The following is a 16,963-nucleotide window of genomic DNA, read 5'->3' as shown; positions in this document are numbered from 1 at the left end:
CGGTAACACGTTAATCTTAATTGAGGTAATACTTTATCCCGTAATCTAAAGAAATTTTACGATTGTATCGTACATGAAATAATTAATTATCTCCCTGTGAGGAGATAATCTAATTTTTGTTATAGCTGGGTGACCATTCGCAAGATAGTATAAAAGATTCTATCTTCTTCGCTTTAAAGTTGTAATATATCAGATTGATTATTACAATCGAAAATCAAAGACGAAAAAGGGTTTAGTGGAAATTTAATTCATTGTGGAAGATAGTACATTCGTACGTATGTTTGTACTTTTACGCTTAGTTAACTGATTCATACGTATATTTTTATTGCTAATTCTAGACCTTGAATGAATGAAGTAAAAATGCATATAAGATATTATACAATAATGAAGACCGTAAGAACTTTTATGTACATATAACTATGTAGCATATAATATTCAATGAATATAGATTTTTGTACAATACCAAAAAATATATTTTAACAAACAATTAAGATGTATTAGTTACAAGCAACTTCAAAATAGAAACAATGCATTATGTAAAGGAATTTTCAAATAATTTTAACCTGGATGAATAGTGTTCGAATAATGCCCTACCATAGCTACGAATTTAAGGAGCTCGCACAATCACCTTTTAAAACGCATCAATTTTCGATACTTCACATTCGTGTTTTTATTTAAGCATTATCTTTGACTACTAAGTTTTTTTAATATGTAACTTTGATCTCCAAACTATCAATTTAATGGGCGAAATATCTCTAGTAAGCCGAGTTGTATTATATGGAGTGTAGAAGTCTGGCGTGGTTTGCACACGTTGTGCGTACTACTTTAGGATACACAAGTGCACGAACGAGCGTCGTCGGACGTCGACACGAAATGGAGGGGGAACGCGTCCGGGAGACGATAAAACTACATAGTAACTCTCTCCACCGTTCAGTATGCGCTGGGAAAGCGAGGAGTATTGATTTGTATTTTCTATATTTCTCGTGTGATATCTATAAATATTCGCGAGGGAACGGAAAAGGGAACGATCATTGAATCCGTTGACAAAAATTCTGTCATACTGATACTGCGATCGTCGTTTCAACTCACTTTTCGGGGTGGCTCGTTGAACAGCGCGCGCGCGCGATATCAATAGTTTTGTTTTGTATATGCCTTCCTCACTTACGTTTGAAACCTGTCGTTACGAAGTTGCTACAAGATTGCTCGCTTGCTGAAGCTACGAAAACATCACTTGAACATCAGTGTTTCTATATACTCGATATCAAGGTGTGTTCAGAAGTAAAGTAAACAGAGAGGAGCTAAAATCCATACTCGCAGAGATGCAACTTACACTCCTGAAGTACCGCGTGGAGTAACCTCTGTTTGTGCAACGTGAAAACATTTATAAGAAACAAATATAGAACAATAAACCGATGATACTTTGGTAATTGTCTCCGAAAGCCGCACCTAAAATAACTGACAATTATTCCGTGGGTTTACATTTGATTGAGGTTAACTTGTTTGCGAATAAGCATCGCGATTCAAGTGCGTCCGTCCATGGTTGAAGAGTGACGATTTTATTTGTACATACTGTGCGTACGTGTTCCGGAGGAGTGCCAGCTTAGAAGAGAGGAATAATGTCAAGCAGTGTTTGCCACGCGCCCCTACCCGCACGAAAGGAGGCATTCACCACGAGATTTTATCTCTGTGCTGCTGACCAATATGAGCGGCTTTTGCAAGCTCACTTTAACAAGGTACGTGCCTGTCAAAAGTTACCGTTAAACCGTTTGCGGTACATAGTCTTCGCATGTTATTTCGTTTTTCACCTGCTACGTGACTCGCCCGGTGATGGGTTCGATAGCTCACCCTGTAAACTAGCCGGCATTTCTAAAAGATTAACGTTTTGTTCATAAAATAAAGAATCTAAAGAGATATGTTGATAGATTTTATATTTTACGGTCGTAGTTGACCCTATAGTATTAGGTATGCTTAAAAATTTAAGACTGCGTTTTGGGGTTAATAGAAGTACGAGAAAGTTCGATGAAGCACAGTTTGTAGGGTTTCACTATGGCGAGACGCTATTCGGATTTGTGCTAAACCTATAGTGATCATGGTTTCTCACTGAAAATAATATTTCTCACAATCATACCGCAAAATGGTTAGTGACAAGAAGCTAGTACCCTTCTTTTGTCTGATTATTTGTTATCTTTGCTAATGGTTTTGTGAATCACAGCATGAAAAACGTTGAAACTTGCAAGATTATTACTCATATTTAAGTCTAATTTAATGTCCATATCTTATATATTACGGCAAAACATTTATGCATGAATAATTAGCAAATAATTCATAATTAATCACTTTTACGAAAAGCTGTTCATGAGATTTACGTTATAATTATCATTAAAAGTGAACATTTATTTACATCGTTGAAGAATTGTTCTTCATGAAGTTAAATCGGTATTCACATAAGACACCATTAACGGTAACATCGTCCTATTTTTCAATTTGCCGTTATATATGCTTTCTTTACCGGATTTGCCGTTTTTTACGTTATTTGCATAACGTTAGTTCATTGGTAATTAAAAAAACAAATATTTTGTTGCCGTTGTTCCATTCAGGAATATTTGCACAGAGTTGCATGCAATGAAAACATTACGTTCGGAGAAACTTTCCAACCGAATACAGTTTTTAATCATAAAATACTTTTTGTTCGTGTGCACCGTTTGCCTGCAAATAAGTTACACTTCTGCTGTACGTAAAATTAGGTTTCTCGAACCGGTCTTATATTTTTAGTTGGTTATTCTTTCGCGCGATTTCCAGTTCCAAAATTCTGTTACTAATTATGCAAATGCATGGTCCCCGCATTCGTTACATATATTCACCTTTAGATGTTTTATAATACAAATGGCGGCAAATAGAATGTGAACCAATCGCAAAACATTCAATCGGAATCGAACAAACTTTCGAAATTTGAACAGACTTGACCTTCGAGAAATAAATGATCGCATGATGAATAAATTCAAGGCAGTGTCTCGATAGGAAATTCAAGGATCGTTTTACTTATATCTGGAGCAAGTAACGTGTAAACCATTTGCTTTGTAAAACGTTGAAAAAGAAATCCGTGAAACGTTCGTAATTTATTATATGCGTATCTACATCTCATGTATGAACCGTTTAATTCAATGAAACCTTGTCTGTTAAAAATCTGTTGTTTGGATATAAACCTTCGATGAACTTGTTTAACCTGTTCGTATGATCTTATTGTACATTTGGGATATAAGTAGTGACAGTAATTTTTATGAGGCTAGAATATTTCATTTATAAATGATCAGGCTTATGACTGGAATTATGGCTTTGTTATTTAATACCCAATGTATTGCAATTAAGAAATGTGTTAAATAATTCTTTACGCAACTTTTTCTCGTTTAACTTGAAAGTGCTTCATACTGATTAGATGTAAATCATTATTCCGTTGACTTTATAGTTAATTCATTCGTAGTTAATATTAAACGCATTCGTAGCCGTATACGTGAATACGGTATAAAATAATTCCTGTGACGTGTGAGAGACACGCTTCGTGTAGTCCAGTGTCTACAAGGTGATTCTAAAATAGTAAAGCGAGAATAGGAACTATTATTTTCCTAATTATAGAATTCAAGGATTTCATAAATTGTAATTATTTATGAGACATTATCATATATAATATGTATCATAGTGATTGTGATTTTTTCATGACAATGATAATACGATTATGCAGTGAGGAGTTCAATGTTGTAAATACTTACGTATAATACGTATGTATGTATTACCGCATATAATTGTTCAATCTTTATTTCGTTTTTTTCCACAGTATTTACAGATACAGTACGTCCTATCACGAATTCAATTTTAATAGATAAGATTTCCATCAGTCACAATTAACAAACAAGATTTCCTATTAATCGGTCAAGCGAAATTAATGAGAAAAAATACCAGGAAAAATGCATTCACAGATTGAAGATTAGCCATCTATCGAGATTAAATATAACAGGCGAGGGATTTTTTGTTCGGTGAAAATCAATGAAAAAGTTAATTTGAAGAGCAACGCGATTCTCTTATCTTTATCTTTAACTTTTTTAAAGTATTCCTGTTTCTTTTTCTCTCACGTAGTAAATCAATAACGTATACAACATAAAGTAAGAAGAAATCAAGGTGCATACTCCGACTACGTAACAGGCGACGTCAATCAGGGAGAATGTAGTAATTCAAATAACTATGCAGACCACGAATTATTATGTTCCATTAAACATTCTGCGTGTTATTCGCTACTACGATGTCGATTATACAACTCGTTGGCTTTTCAAACACCAATTTCATCTAATACGCTAATAATAATTCATAAAGTATTTCTCCAATGATTTTGTAAACTGTATTATAAAGTATAAGTACGTTTTTATCAATCAGGTATTTCCAACAATATTACATACTTATTGCCTCTTTTACAAGTTTTACACTCTACGATCTCTCTGTATCTAACACATGGTAGAAGATAAAAATAAACGGGAAAATGTAGGTTAATCATGGCGTGGGGAAATTCGCACATGGGTATTTAAGACTGTAACATATATATAAATTATTTTCACAATTTATTCCGAGTGAGATGTTCGGTCTTTATTATCGACAACAATAATACGCTCCAGTGCAAAAGATATAGCGTTACATTAACTGGAATAACTGGAACAGTTCACTACGAATAACAAAGTCCATTCGAAATCTATCCACAAGACGGATAATCGAATTTTGTTTATTATCTTCGTTTTGAACATAAATTACTGCCAACGTCAATGCAATGAACGATGCTTTTCCGATTTATGTAAACAGACTTAAGAGTATTATTTTAGATAGGAACAGTATCCTCTCTTGAGACAGCAGAGCAGATGTCTTTTATTCAATATGTAACACGATCTAAATTTGCATTTGTTGCCATACGGTTCAGATAAGAAGGAAAACTAATGCCAGAAAAACAGTTGTACAGCTTTATATTAATTTAAAGTTAAGTTGTAGAATCTTAGAGTATTATTACCTAATCTTGCTGATGTTAAGATGCTACTTCCTCATAAAGGCAGAGCTAAACAAGGTAAACGCTTGATAAGACACGACAAAGAGCCATGAAAGTATTTCAACATCGGAATCAGAATTAATGGAATAATAGCTTACCAGTGTATTTAATTGCACAAGTATTTTAGTGTACATTTATAATAAAGTAGTATGAATATACATTCATTTGCCATCTCGATCTATTTCCTCGGCTTGGTGGTAGCTCGATCAACATTTGTATAGTAATAATAAACACCAAATTATCGCGAGTACTGTGACATCTTATTCGTTATCGTTATCGTGCACTTGAAAAATGAACATTTTCGGATAAAGCTCATCAAATGATAGTTTATCGCAATCGAGCGTGTAATACACCGCGAACGTATTAATAGCATAGATATATCAATTACATAAGTGTAGTAAATGTATCATTGGATATGGTACTTCAGAAGTACATACATACGTATGTATGCACACGGACGATATGAAGAATTCGAGTAAAGAGATTAATGATCTTCGGTCGAGCACTCAGCTATTAAAAAACTCATCTCACGTGGTCTACAAACAATATCAATGAAATGAAGAAGGTAATTTCGTCCTCGGAGTCTTAACAGTGTTAACCGTTCAATGAATTTATTATTTTAGGCTCGAAAGAACCTGAAACAATTTTACGATGCTTATAAAAGTTTGTTCTGGCATCCCACGGTAGTTCGTCCGGCCGAAAAGCGAAAGTATCTTCACGGAGATATCCTTATGATCTTAATGCTTCGAAGTGGTCGTAACGTAGTACGTAGATTAATAGTGCGTATCGTTTTTTATATTTGCATTGAATTATTTATGTTGATCAATCGTTAATTAGATACGTGGAGTCGCACAGATTGTGAGATATATTTATCGCGACCTTCTACTGTTCCTTGATTTAACGGTTTATAAGCAACATTAATAATAATGGCAGTGCACGTGAAATTACATCTCAAGAACATTCGTGTGCTTGATAACATACGAAACTATTTTTAGTAAAACGGTGTTTGATTACGCATTTTTTAGAAAAGAATACTGAATAATGTCGAATATCATTTTTAGCATCTATTAACTATATCTATTGGTAAATCGAGGATTATGTATAATATTGATAATGAATATTTCATCAAGTTGTCAGTACAAAAAGCAACAGAATTACTTGTTTGTCGAACAGGATAGGCGTTTCATTAATAAACAGCTGTGATTCAGTCGATCACATAGTAATATTAATCACAATTAGGAGTTATTACATGCGCACGTGATAAAGAATAACAAAACAAAAAGGAGAAATATTCTCATGCAGCACGAGTCACGTAAGATTCACAATTATTCATCATTCAGAAAGCTTCTAAGAATCGAATATTTTATTCATACTGATAAATAAACAGCGAGATTCGTTGTACCTTGGTTTAAAGCTTTCATCCCACGTGCTATAATTGATGTGAGAAATTTTCATTCCGTTTATTTGTCGAAATGAAAACGATCTCGCATTAATTATGCCGTGTGAAAAGATGTAAACACGTGGCCAAATAATTTTCTACTATCGACGACAATCTAAAATAAGGCTTGATTTATAAATTGTTTTTTTCCTGTAGGGTCACGTTTACAGGGGCTCATTGATCGACATTTTAGATCCCTCATTTGCTTAAAGCGACAACACCAATGTACATTTACGTGTACACGTATATATCATCTCATTGACGTTATTCTGACAATTAATTTCCGTCTCATTTTCTTTCTGCAAAACTGACTTCTTATATGATTTTCGTTTGACGTTTTCAAGTTTGAAATTTTGCAGTTAACAGCAAATTAAGTAGTTCATTTTCATTTTTTCGGCTTAAATGAAACTTAATTCGGGAACAATCATTTTTGTAATGAAATACTGTGTGGTTACAATGATACAGAAATTTTTTAAGTAAATTTACAGGAAACGATAAACGAAATTTTTAAATTAAATATAACCACTTGATATCTTTAGGCAAATTATCAATTTGCTAAAAGGTCAACGATGTCTTCTATGATGTACGTCATAATGCCATCATATAAACGCAAAACAAGCTATTAATTTTATAACTGTCGTCAATACCATACTGCACAAATATTAACATAAAATACTGATTTTCTGTTTATCATCCTACTCGTTTCCTTCGTTAAACCGTAACAAATGTTTATCTCGATGCTTGAAACGCAATGTTAATATCAAACTGCTAAATCGATCCCGGATAATTTCACAATAGTTTTTTCTTAAAAACATATCTGTTTATAGCACTTTTTCACGCAATACCATTTCGCATCGTGCGTCACTAATTCGTTAATGAATATCCAGTAATTATCTTTACACTACGCGCAAATCGCGTGATTTATACAAGACAAGAAAAGTCAACGTAGAAAAGTATAATCGCAGCAAGGTTATTTAAAAAAAATAAGAGCTGAAGGATGTGTATAGTTCCATAAATCACCCACCTTTTTATGTTTGTTTAAACATCGCGACACACCCACGCTCGCGTCGGGTCAGAAATCTTTATTTTAACGATGCAGTACGATCGCGAATTTCCATCGCTCACGCTCGTCAGCATACAAATTGTTTGCGAAACCTTGTTCAAATCGATATTCAATTCGTATCGGTGGACGACAAGAAAAAGTTTCACGTTCACAATCAATGGTTCAAAATTAGCAACCTCACAATACATTTGTACACTAAACGCTAAATAAAGATAGAGTTCCAAACGAAAGACAAAGGATTACTGACCTACCAATATTTAAAAATAATGCAACTACGCGACAAACATGATTTATGTATGCACGTCTTATTATTTTACAAACAATGAGCATTCCTTTCGCGATCGTTTGTCAGTGATAAATTAATCTTTCGCATCGATTATTTTCATGTTCTATGAACGGAAGAGTGGAACTGATATTGATGAAAATAGAGGAGATAATTAACAATAAGAATGTTTTGCATCGTCCTCAATGTAACCGAGAACAAAATTTTCAACCCGACTGAATTTCATAAAGTAATGACAGTGACCTCGATTGCTTTGTATGCGCAAACGTAAAGGTTTGTTAAAAATGCGATTATCGGTTTCTCTTCACTAGTGAAAGTTAGTTATGCTCCAAAGGTGATAATGAAATACTCAAATGCGATCGAACGTGCGTCAACCACACCAATCATAGAACCTAAGTTATGCTTATTGTTGGATAGTAGTTCCTTCATCAGAATTTCAAACGTGGACAATCTTACACGATCGAGTATAATATTGTAATTAATACCAAAGAGAGAGCCAAAGAAAAAACGTTATTATTTTTTTATCGCAATTACATGTATAATTGGCAAGTGTACATGTAATCATTATTCACTCGATCATGAACCAGCAGTAGCACTATTTTTCCCATTGAAAATTCTTATCAAATCGTGTACAAAGCGAATTTGTCTTATCTCTTGCCTGCTGGCTGTTAAATGTTAAAACTGGAACGGTGCTCGATTGAAACTTATCTGCAACAATGCAATCTGAATACACCAGTGACGTCAATGCTCTGTAAAACACGGCTCTACTTACGAAACGAACAAGTTACAAGCTTCTTTTTCCTCGTGCTCGCAACGATGTAGCGGAATGTAGCCGAAGGCTAAGGCGAAGGTACGTACCTGCGTAATTTGTCGTTCGACACGTTCTTTAAATAAAGGAAAATTAATTTTTCCTGTTTTTTTCCTTCTTCGTTCTCTCCCGAAATACTTTATTTTTTGCGATAATCTAAATACTTCTAAAATTGGCAGATCTTTTTTTACTTTATATTATGTAAAGAGATATTAAGAAATAGTAAATGCTGATGTTAAACGAAAATCGACGATTAATATTGATAACATATAATTCACACAAATACTATCTTTCTTAAGACCCAAAATAATTAGTAACTCAATTATTCGTCTCCTTATGTATCGAACAGTGGACGATTGAAATTTATCAATGACAAATTATCATCTCGAATTAGCATGCGTTTATGTGCGCATCACAATTTCGAATTCAAAATTCTTTTACAATTAGATAGCCTCATGTTTAGAAGTACGTGTCGTTCTAACAGTTTCGGTTTTATTCTAAGAGCAACATTTACCTGAAACAAATAATATTAGCAGGCCACGAGCTCTTAGTATGATATTCATTCAATTATATTTTTATCGACGAATTTACGTCTGTCAAATCAGTTTCATAACTCAAAAATTGAATTCACGAGGAATTTACTTTATGTCTTTCGTCATCGAAGCTTTAAACGACAGCGTACGCACGAGTGGATGCAATATAGAATTCGATTTCAGCGAAAATCAAAATCTTTCGATCTACCCGCTTGATAAACCGTTCCTCGGGAACTGTTTTGCTGGTTACGCATCGACGTTTGCATCGAAGACAACTCGTTATACATTCCTCACATATTTTACTCCGAACGTGCCGTGATTACCTGCGTTACGATCAACCGCAATCAAAATGCCTGCGTGTGTCCGTAAATGTGCCGCGAGCCTTCTCCGTTGAAGACAGGATCAGTTATGCCCTGTACGCCGTGATTTATCGTCCGTTTGTGTCTCTAATATGAAAACAGTCGCGAACGACGAAGTACAGTGAGAAATAATTTAACGGGAGACTTTGTTTTCTGCACTGAAAATTCTGTACTGTATCTTATACGGACGTACGTCGGATTGCGTTGAACTTAAATCTCAGTTTTTGCCAGGGACGCCAGCTGCGCGATAAAAGAAGCGCTGTAAAATAAAAGTATTGAATAACGACGATGGTTTTATTATCTGAAACTATCGCCACGTCCGTCATAATCAGCGGTACTGACTCACGACACCTAAACCGTCTAATTGCGTGACAGAAATAAAAGGTCGAAGCAAAAACGGAGTCTAGAAAACTATAAAATATAACAATTCTTTGAGAACATATAATTTATTTAATTTAGGTTCCTTAAAAGAAAACTCAGTGCGTCCTTCTTAATAAGTAAAGATGTGTAAACGTGAAAGGATGTTTTTTCTTTTTCTAGAAATGTTAAATGATGTATGAATTGTAATTATTCAAAAATGCAAATGCCAGTCGATCATTTATTTCCTACCATCTCGCTGTCCACTGCATATCGCACGAGACTGCGCGTCCAGCAATCACGAGACATGATTTCACGGTGTCCTCGTGTTCGGACCTTGCCGGTTAGATTAAAATGAATGGCGTATCACAATATCGAATTTCGCAGCCAGTCACACCTGCACATAAACTTGCTAGTAATAATAAAAATGATACCAATCTTTATTAATTGAAAAATTTGAATATCTCTATTCATACACGTACCAAACGTAAATAGGTGACTTATCAGTACAATCGAGTTGAAAAGGGATCGTGTCATTGTACTGTAGACTATAGAAATTAACAAAAGAAATTGTACATTGCAGAAAGGTTTCTTTGAGCTTTGTGGTCCATACATAGTATAATACGTAATACGTAGTACGTCTTGATTAGCAATTTATTCGAACGTTACGCGCGTCAACCGTTCAATTATCTCAATCGTTCTCTTTTCACGCTGGACCAGGGGAACACGCGTGACGCGTCATGATCAGATTAATCGTTAACCGCGGACCGCCAATTAACGCGAATTGCTCGCGGCTCGCTAAATTCAATTAAACAACTTTTAACTAACGGATCCAGAGTTGCTGCATGTGCTGGACCACGTGCACGAAGCACAATCGAGAATTAAATGGATAGGACGTTGCGCAAAACGAAATTACTCAGGAATGACGAATGCGATTTTATTCAAATAAATTTGATTCGAGTAATGAATTTATGGATGATTAATGGATATTATTATTGGCATTAATGATGGGGTTTTTATACGTTGCATACGTAAGAAAAATTTGCCAAACTGTGCTCTCGCTTATCTCGAATCTCTCTTTTTTATTTTCGATGCAAGGGATGAGCTTGAATTGATTTCATTTTGATTGAGTCCCAATCAATCTAACTCCTCAGATCGTGTCGATTAGATTAAATTCTTAGTAGACTGGTTTGGTTGCAGCCTTCGAGTAAAGAGCAAACGCGGCCGAACAACCATAGCTCGAACCAGAAAGAGCATCGAAGGCAAAAAGATGCGTCGAGCAGCACTTACAGTGCGTTCCGTCAGTGGCGAAGGGGCACGTCTACGGGCTCAAGCTCGAATCGGTCCAACAGCCTTGGATCCAGCTCCACCGGGACCCTTGTCAAGTTGCCTAATGATCCAACGACGATGCAAAAGATGGAACATTTTCCTCTGGTCCTATCAGACGCTACTTTGCCAGAGGAGGATCTCTCATTAAAGTTTCTAGCACTGGTACTGCTACTTTTTTATTGTATATGCGTTAACTTCTGGAGCAACCGTTGCTTTTTATTCCTTTCTCTCTAAAAAATTAACGCATTATAATAATGTCACGTTTTAATTATCTTCGTAGAACGCTTTGGATTTAACAGCTCCGGCTAGTGACGTTCTATTAAAGAACAGATTAAAGTCTTGGTTTCAATTATCCGGACATCCGGATGGTTTCGCACCAGCGGGTCCGGGGACGGTTTGGAAGAGGAAAACCGGAGGTGCAGAGAATACAGAACGAATCGTTTACGAAGCACTTAGCAAAGACAAGGAATTACGAGACTGTATACCAAGGTAAAATAAAATTGAGTACTTCTATTTCTTGCTTGTATTTTTATTCGTATTATTCTACTTAAATTTATTTTGTATTCAAATTATATATGTCTGTAATCGTGATCTAGTTTTTAGTGGCTGATATTAATTTACGCATATCATGCAGTTAGGTTGCAGTAAAGTGATTAATGGGTAGACAGTTCGAAACGTATCATTTAATGTATGCACATGTGTAGTACTATTTTAAAACTACAATTAAGTATTATCAAGAAAATAAATAAATTATTATGTAATTTACTATCTAAAAAGTTTAGATATCAATTGATGTAATCGATAAGCATCAAACAATATTTTAAACGTTGACAATATTCATCAGAGTCTTTAAATTATAATATTACCAACAGTAATTGTACCAAGATCTTTTTAATCTGAACGATTTTTATTTAAATATTTTTAGATATTATCGAGAAGTGGACTACAAAGGTGATACGTTTATCGAACTGCAGGATTTGCTATTCGGCTTCAACGATCCGCACGTGATGGACATAAAAATGGGTACGAGGACGTTCCTTGAGTCCGAAGTATCTAAAACCACCGCGAGATCCGATCTCTATCAAAAGATGATCTCTGTCGATCCGAACGCTCCAACGGAGCAGGAACACGAGCAACGCGCCGTGACCAAATTGCGGTACATGCAATTCCGCGAGCAACAGAGCTCGACCTGCAGCCACGGGTTTCGAATCGAGGCTATGAAGTTACCCGGCGCGCCGCCGATCACCGACCTGAAGAAGGTGAAATCGCACCAAGAGGTGCTCGATACCATGAAACTCTTCCTCGGCATGCGCGAAGCCGTACGTAAGAAGTTGTTGGCGCGCTTGAAGACTCTACGCTCGAAACTCGAGGCATCCGAGTACTTTGAGACTCACGAGGTACTTACCTACTACTTTGTTTTACTTCTTTTATGGAAAAAGAAATTGTATTCCTAATTCTTATATTTTTCATTAATTACAGATAATTGGAAGCAGCATCTTCATGATTTACGACAATGACAAAGTTGGCGTTTGGTTGATCGACTTTGCTAAGACGCGGGAGTTACCGAATGGACATAAAGTGACACATAGGAAACCATGGGAACAGGGCAACCATGAAGAAGGTTTCTTATTTGGCCTTGATAATCTTATCTCTACTATTGAGGAAGTGGATCTCTCGAAGGTGTAGTGCGCGATAGCAACTTGTATTAAAATAATCTACGTTAATTTCGTACTTCGAAGATGGTATATCAATAATTTTGGAATATATTTTATTGATACATCATTCTAATAGTGTGATGAATCGGAGATGATACTGTGTGCAAGTATTTGTATGATTTTAACAAGCACTGATGAGGTATTTAAAGTGGAAGACTGTTTGTCATTGCATTTTTTTTATGAGCTATTTAACTTACAGAGAATTTTATAAACGATTTAGCGTGAATACAAAAATTTTCATTAATGTACAAATGTAGTAGTTTATTAGACGTAATCGTTTGATAATTATTTATTTAAAGATAGCTATGTAGATTGTAAGACCGATTTTATAAGTAAAATACTCGCTATTATGAACAATTTTAAATAGGAAACAACTATTAAATTAGTTTGTTCTCTAACTGCCAAGAATTTTTATTAGGGAAAGATATTTGTAATAAAGCAGTTCGATTAAGGCATGTAAATTGCATATATTTTTATTGCATCTATCGCAACATAAGTCGCGTAAGTCTTTTTCTCTGCGTTGATACTGATATTAAACAATAAATTATAGTAAGAAATAATATTATTCATGTATAAATATTTAACAAAACATAAGAAATCTTAATGAAATCTGTGTGGTTCAATTTCTATATTTTTCATTCATATAACTGTAGTAGAAAATAAGTTATAAATAAATCTACGTGGTAAATGTTCCTTTTTCATAAACTCAACTTTAATGAATCTCTTTATTTTTTTTTCTTTATTTTTTCTTCATTCAATAATACCGTCGATGTCAATAGCGGACGATTCCATTACGCCTTTCGACTTTGATTTGATTAGAGTCTCGTACCACCGAGTTTCGGCAGTTGCCAAACACCTTCGCCTGTGTGCATAATAATATAAAGGTGTAAATACGTATGCTATTAACGCTTGACTAAATTAAACTAACGACGTGACTATTAACGCTTTACATACTAACATTTCCGTTTGTTCATTTCGTGGCTTCCTTACAGGATTCCATCCAGAAACTGGGGTTTCATTAATCACCATCATACCTCGAACGCATAAAGATAAAGTGAGCTTTGTTAAATTGGGATCCTAAGAAGTAGTAAAGTAAAAATTTAGAAATGTCAATATTAATAACTTACAGAGAATTTTATAAACGATTTAGCGTGAATACAAAAATTTTCATTAATGTACAAATGTAGTAGTTTATTAGACGTAATCGTTTGATAATTATTTATTTAAAGATAGCTATGTAGATTGTAAGACCGATTTTATAAGTAAAATACTCGCTATTATGAACAATTTTAAATAGGAAACAACTATTAAATTAGTTTGTTCTCTAACTGCCAAGAATTTTTATTAGGGAAAGATATTTGTAATAAAGCAGTTCGATTAAGGCATGTAAATTGCATATATTTTTATTGCATCTATCGCAACATAAGTCGCGTAAGTCTTTTTCTCTGCGTTGATACTGATATTAAACAATAAATTATAGTAAGAAATAATATTATTCATGTATAAATATTTAACAAAACATAAGAAATCTTAATGAAATCTGTGTGGTTCAATTTCTATATTTTTCATTCATATAACTGTAGTAGAAAATAAGTTATAAATAAATCTACGTGGTAAATGTTCCTTTTTCATAAACTCAACTTTAATGAATCTCTTTATTTTTTTTTCTTTATTTTTTCTTCATTCAATAATACCGTCGATGTCAATAGCGGACGATTCCATTACGCCTTTCGACTTTGATTTGATTAGAGTCTCGTACCACCGAGTTTCGGCAGTTGCCAAACACCTTCGCCTGTGTGCATAATAATATAAAGGTGTAAATACGTATGCTATTAACGCTTGACTAAATTAAACTAACGACGTGACTATTAACGCTTTACATACTAACATTTCCGTTTGTTCATTTCGTGGCTTCCTTACAGGATTCCATCCAGAAACTGGGGTTTCATTAATCACCATCATACCTCGAACGCATAAAGATAAAGTGAGCTTTGTTAAATTGGGATCCTAAGAAGTAGTAAAGTAAAAATTTAGAAATGTCAATATTATGCACATAAAATTGTTGTCGTTAGGCTCATATAAAATAAAAAACGTACTCGCCATTCAGCGTTCAAAACGTCCGCTACACTCAAAATATCTGCACAGTCGTTTGCTTCCTGTATCCCTTTCAAAGTATTTAAATAATTTTCTTGAAGGAAATTTAAAAATATTGTCGCTTGTGATTCGAAGTAAGCTGCTATATCATCAGGATTGTGGGCGAATCTCCAGCCGTTTTCGGTCTGAATTCCTATCAAGTTCTTGCCATTAATGTTCTTTTATGAATCATGGTAAATTTTAAATTAACATTTACACACTTTTTGGATTAATTATCCGTCCGATTCCATGGAGAAGTCCCAAATTTTCTTCACGAGAATTGCATTTACCTTCTTGTTCTCCAGGTACTAATGACGAACATGGCAATACATTTAAATGAAAATGAAAATATATTATTAGATGTAGCTGTAATGTAATTACCTTTCAATGAAATGAAAATGAGATTTAGGACGACATTTCTAATATCTCCCAGATGATTCGATAATACTTCATCAACTTGCTGCTGAGAAACGTGTAACATGTACCCAGCTGTTGAATTTAAAACAGTAGCAATACGTTTTAAAGCGTTTTTCATCGCTGCTTGTGTAACAGCATTCAGGCTAAGAAAATTAAAAATCCTATGTAAATTTACTGAAGTAGAAATGTACGTAGACACAATGAAATTCATAGCTTACTTAATCGAATCGATACCAAATCTCTCTCTTATATTATTGGGAAACAATGTTTGGAGCATTTTTGAATTTGTTGTATCTCCACATATGAAAACTATGGGTTCCTTCCCCATCTCAAAATATTTTCTAAATACATAAACACAGAACAATTTGATAAATATATATATACTTAAAGAATGATGGATAATTTTACTCACTCCAAAAGGGAAAAGAAACTCTCTTTATCTCGAAAGTAGACATTTGGGAAATCTTTTACAAGAAGTAAACGACTAGAATAGCTACTTAGGATTGAAGTGTACCTAGTAGCTCTGATTAAAAATTCTTCAAACCTATCCCCTTGTCTCATTATATTATCTAAAACATGTCTGTGTTTATTTTATTGTATTATTGCATATTCTAACTTAATGAATGTACATGATGAAATTACTGTATTCATCCACAACTTGATCCATAGGAGTAATCCACTCTGTAATACTGAAACCATTTTCCTTCGCAAGAACTTTAATAGCTGTTGATTTCCCACAGCCAGATGGACCAGATAAAATTAACGCAGCTGGCCTGCCTCTTTTTACTCGACATTGTAACCAACCTGAAATCTCTTGCCTTTTCTGTCTACTGATCACCAATTCAGAAGAATTCTTTGGTTCACAAGCTTGGAACAATGCAGAAAGACTATTGGTATTTTTCTTCTTAGGAATTATATCGTAACTTCTTGATACTTGTAAACGATTACTAGTTCCTTCAAGTGAAATGTTTTGTTTTCTCCTTGGCAATTTTTTAGTTGGTTCATCACCAAATGCTGGCTGTAGCCAACTACTATTTTTCTGATAACCAAAGATATATTAAATATATACATTTATAATGACAAATATTTATACAATATTTCATTAATTTAACCTATGTCCCTAATTGGAAAAATTCAAGTTTTTAGAAGACACACCTTCAAATTTGCCATGTTATACTATACCAATAAAGTTTCTATAATAAAGTTATGTGACATATTCATTGGTTGAAGGAATATTTTATACGACCAACTTAGTTTCAATAACTTTAAATGCATCCGATACTTGCAGCGTACTGCACCAGTGCTGCTCCGCCAAACAACTGGCAACTGACCTGACAACCATTGAGATTGAGCAGCTCAATTTGAGCCGAGCTCGGAGCATATGGATACGGTGCGATAGTGTGCGTAAGTGGAAGGGCTGTTTCTCGGTGACTCCCGTCCTCAATCTGGCA

The 16,963-nt window shown here is 34.5% G+C and overlaps 2 protein-coding genes across 3 annotated transcripts; one reads left to right on the top strand and one right to left on the bottom strand.

Annotated features, from left to right (window-relative positions):
• The first annotated feature begins 920 nt into the window (after positions 1 to 920).
• IP3K1 (inositol-trisphosphate 3-kinase-like protein) lies at positions 921 to 13,423 on the top strand. Of its 2 annotated transcripts, none has more exons than XM_018036646.2 (5): positions 921 to 1,733; positions 11,119 to 11,409; positions 11,528 to 11,736; positions 12,173 to 12,644; positions 12,727 to 13,423. In XM_018036646.2, exons 1-5 carry the CDS (start codon positions 1,617 to 1,619, stop codon positions 12,931 to 12,933), a joined length of 1,296 nt encoding a protein of 431 aa, XP_017892135.1. In that variant the 5' UTR covers positions 921 to 1,616; the 3' UTR covers positions 12,934 to 13,423. The 2 variants fall into 2 exon arrangements, with proteins under 2 accessions (XP_017892135.1, XP_026675217.1); XM_026819416.1 differs by having other exon boundaries at positions 1,609 to 1,733; positions 11,103 to 11,409.
• An 864-nt stretch (positions 13,424 to 14,287) lies between these two features.
• Positions 14,288 to 16,914, bottom strand: Rad17 (Rad17 checkpoint clamp loader component). The gene is made up of 9 exons (XM_018036359.2): positions 16,668 to 16,914; positions 16,155 to 16,551; positions 15,925 to 16,081; positions 15,731 to 15,853; positions 15,477 to 15,655; positions 15,317 to 15,403; positions 15,059 to 15,249; positions 14,851 to 14,969; positions 14,288 to 14,754 (listed from the first exon to the last, which is right to left on the bottom strand). Exons 1-9 carry the CDS (start codon positions 16,680 to 16,682, stop codon positions 14,643 to 14,645), a joined length of 1,380 nt encoding a protein of 459 aa, XP_017891848.1. The 5' UTR covers positions 16,683 to 16,914; the 3' UTR covers positions 14,288 to 14,642.
• Positions 16,915 to 16,963: the final 49 nt, after the last annotated feature.

This window comes from Ceratina calcarata, unplaced genomic scaffold (assembly GCF_001652005.2).
Source record: "Ceratina calcarata isolate Rehan_Ccalc_2016 unplaced genomic scaffold, ASM165200v1 scaffold151.2, whole genome shotgun sequence".
Lineage (NCBI taxonomy): Eukaryota > Metazoa > Arthropoda > Insecta > Hymenoptera > Apidae > Ceratina > Ceratina calcarata.
Note: the sequence above shows the minus strand (reverse complement) of the source record. Positions and strands in the feature narration are given on the sequence as shown.

What these genes read in the sequence shown, in the direction of transcription:
- IP3K1 (XM_018036646.2), top strand. Translation starts at nt 1,617, where the DNA reads ATGTCAAGCAGTGTTTGCCACGCGCCCCTACCCGCACGAAAGGAGGCA. An exon ending in CATTAAAGTTTCTAGCACTG is followed by an intron (nt 11,410 to 11,527) that starts GTACTGCTACTT and finishes TTATCTTCGTAG; the next exon opens with AACGCTTTGGATTTAACAGC. An exon ending in TTACGAGACTGTATACCAAG is followed by an intron (nt 11,737 to 12,172) that starts GTAAAATAAAAT and finishes AAATATTTTTAG; the next exon opens with ATATTATCGAGAAGTGGACT.
- Rad17 (XM_018036359.2), bottom strand. An exon ending in TCAAGTTGTGGATGAATACA is followed by an intron (nt 16,082 to 16,154) that starts GTAATTTCATCA and finishes GACATGTTTTAG; the next exon opens with ATAATATAATGAGACAAGGG. An exon ending in TTTTGAACGCTGAATGGCGA is followed by an intron (nt 14,970 to 15,058) that starts GTACGTTTTTTA and finishes ACTACTTCTTAG; the next exon opens with GATCCCAATTTAACAAAGCT.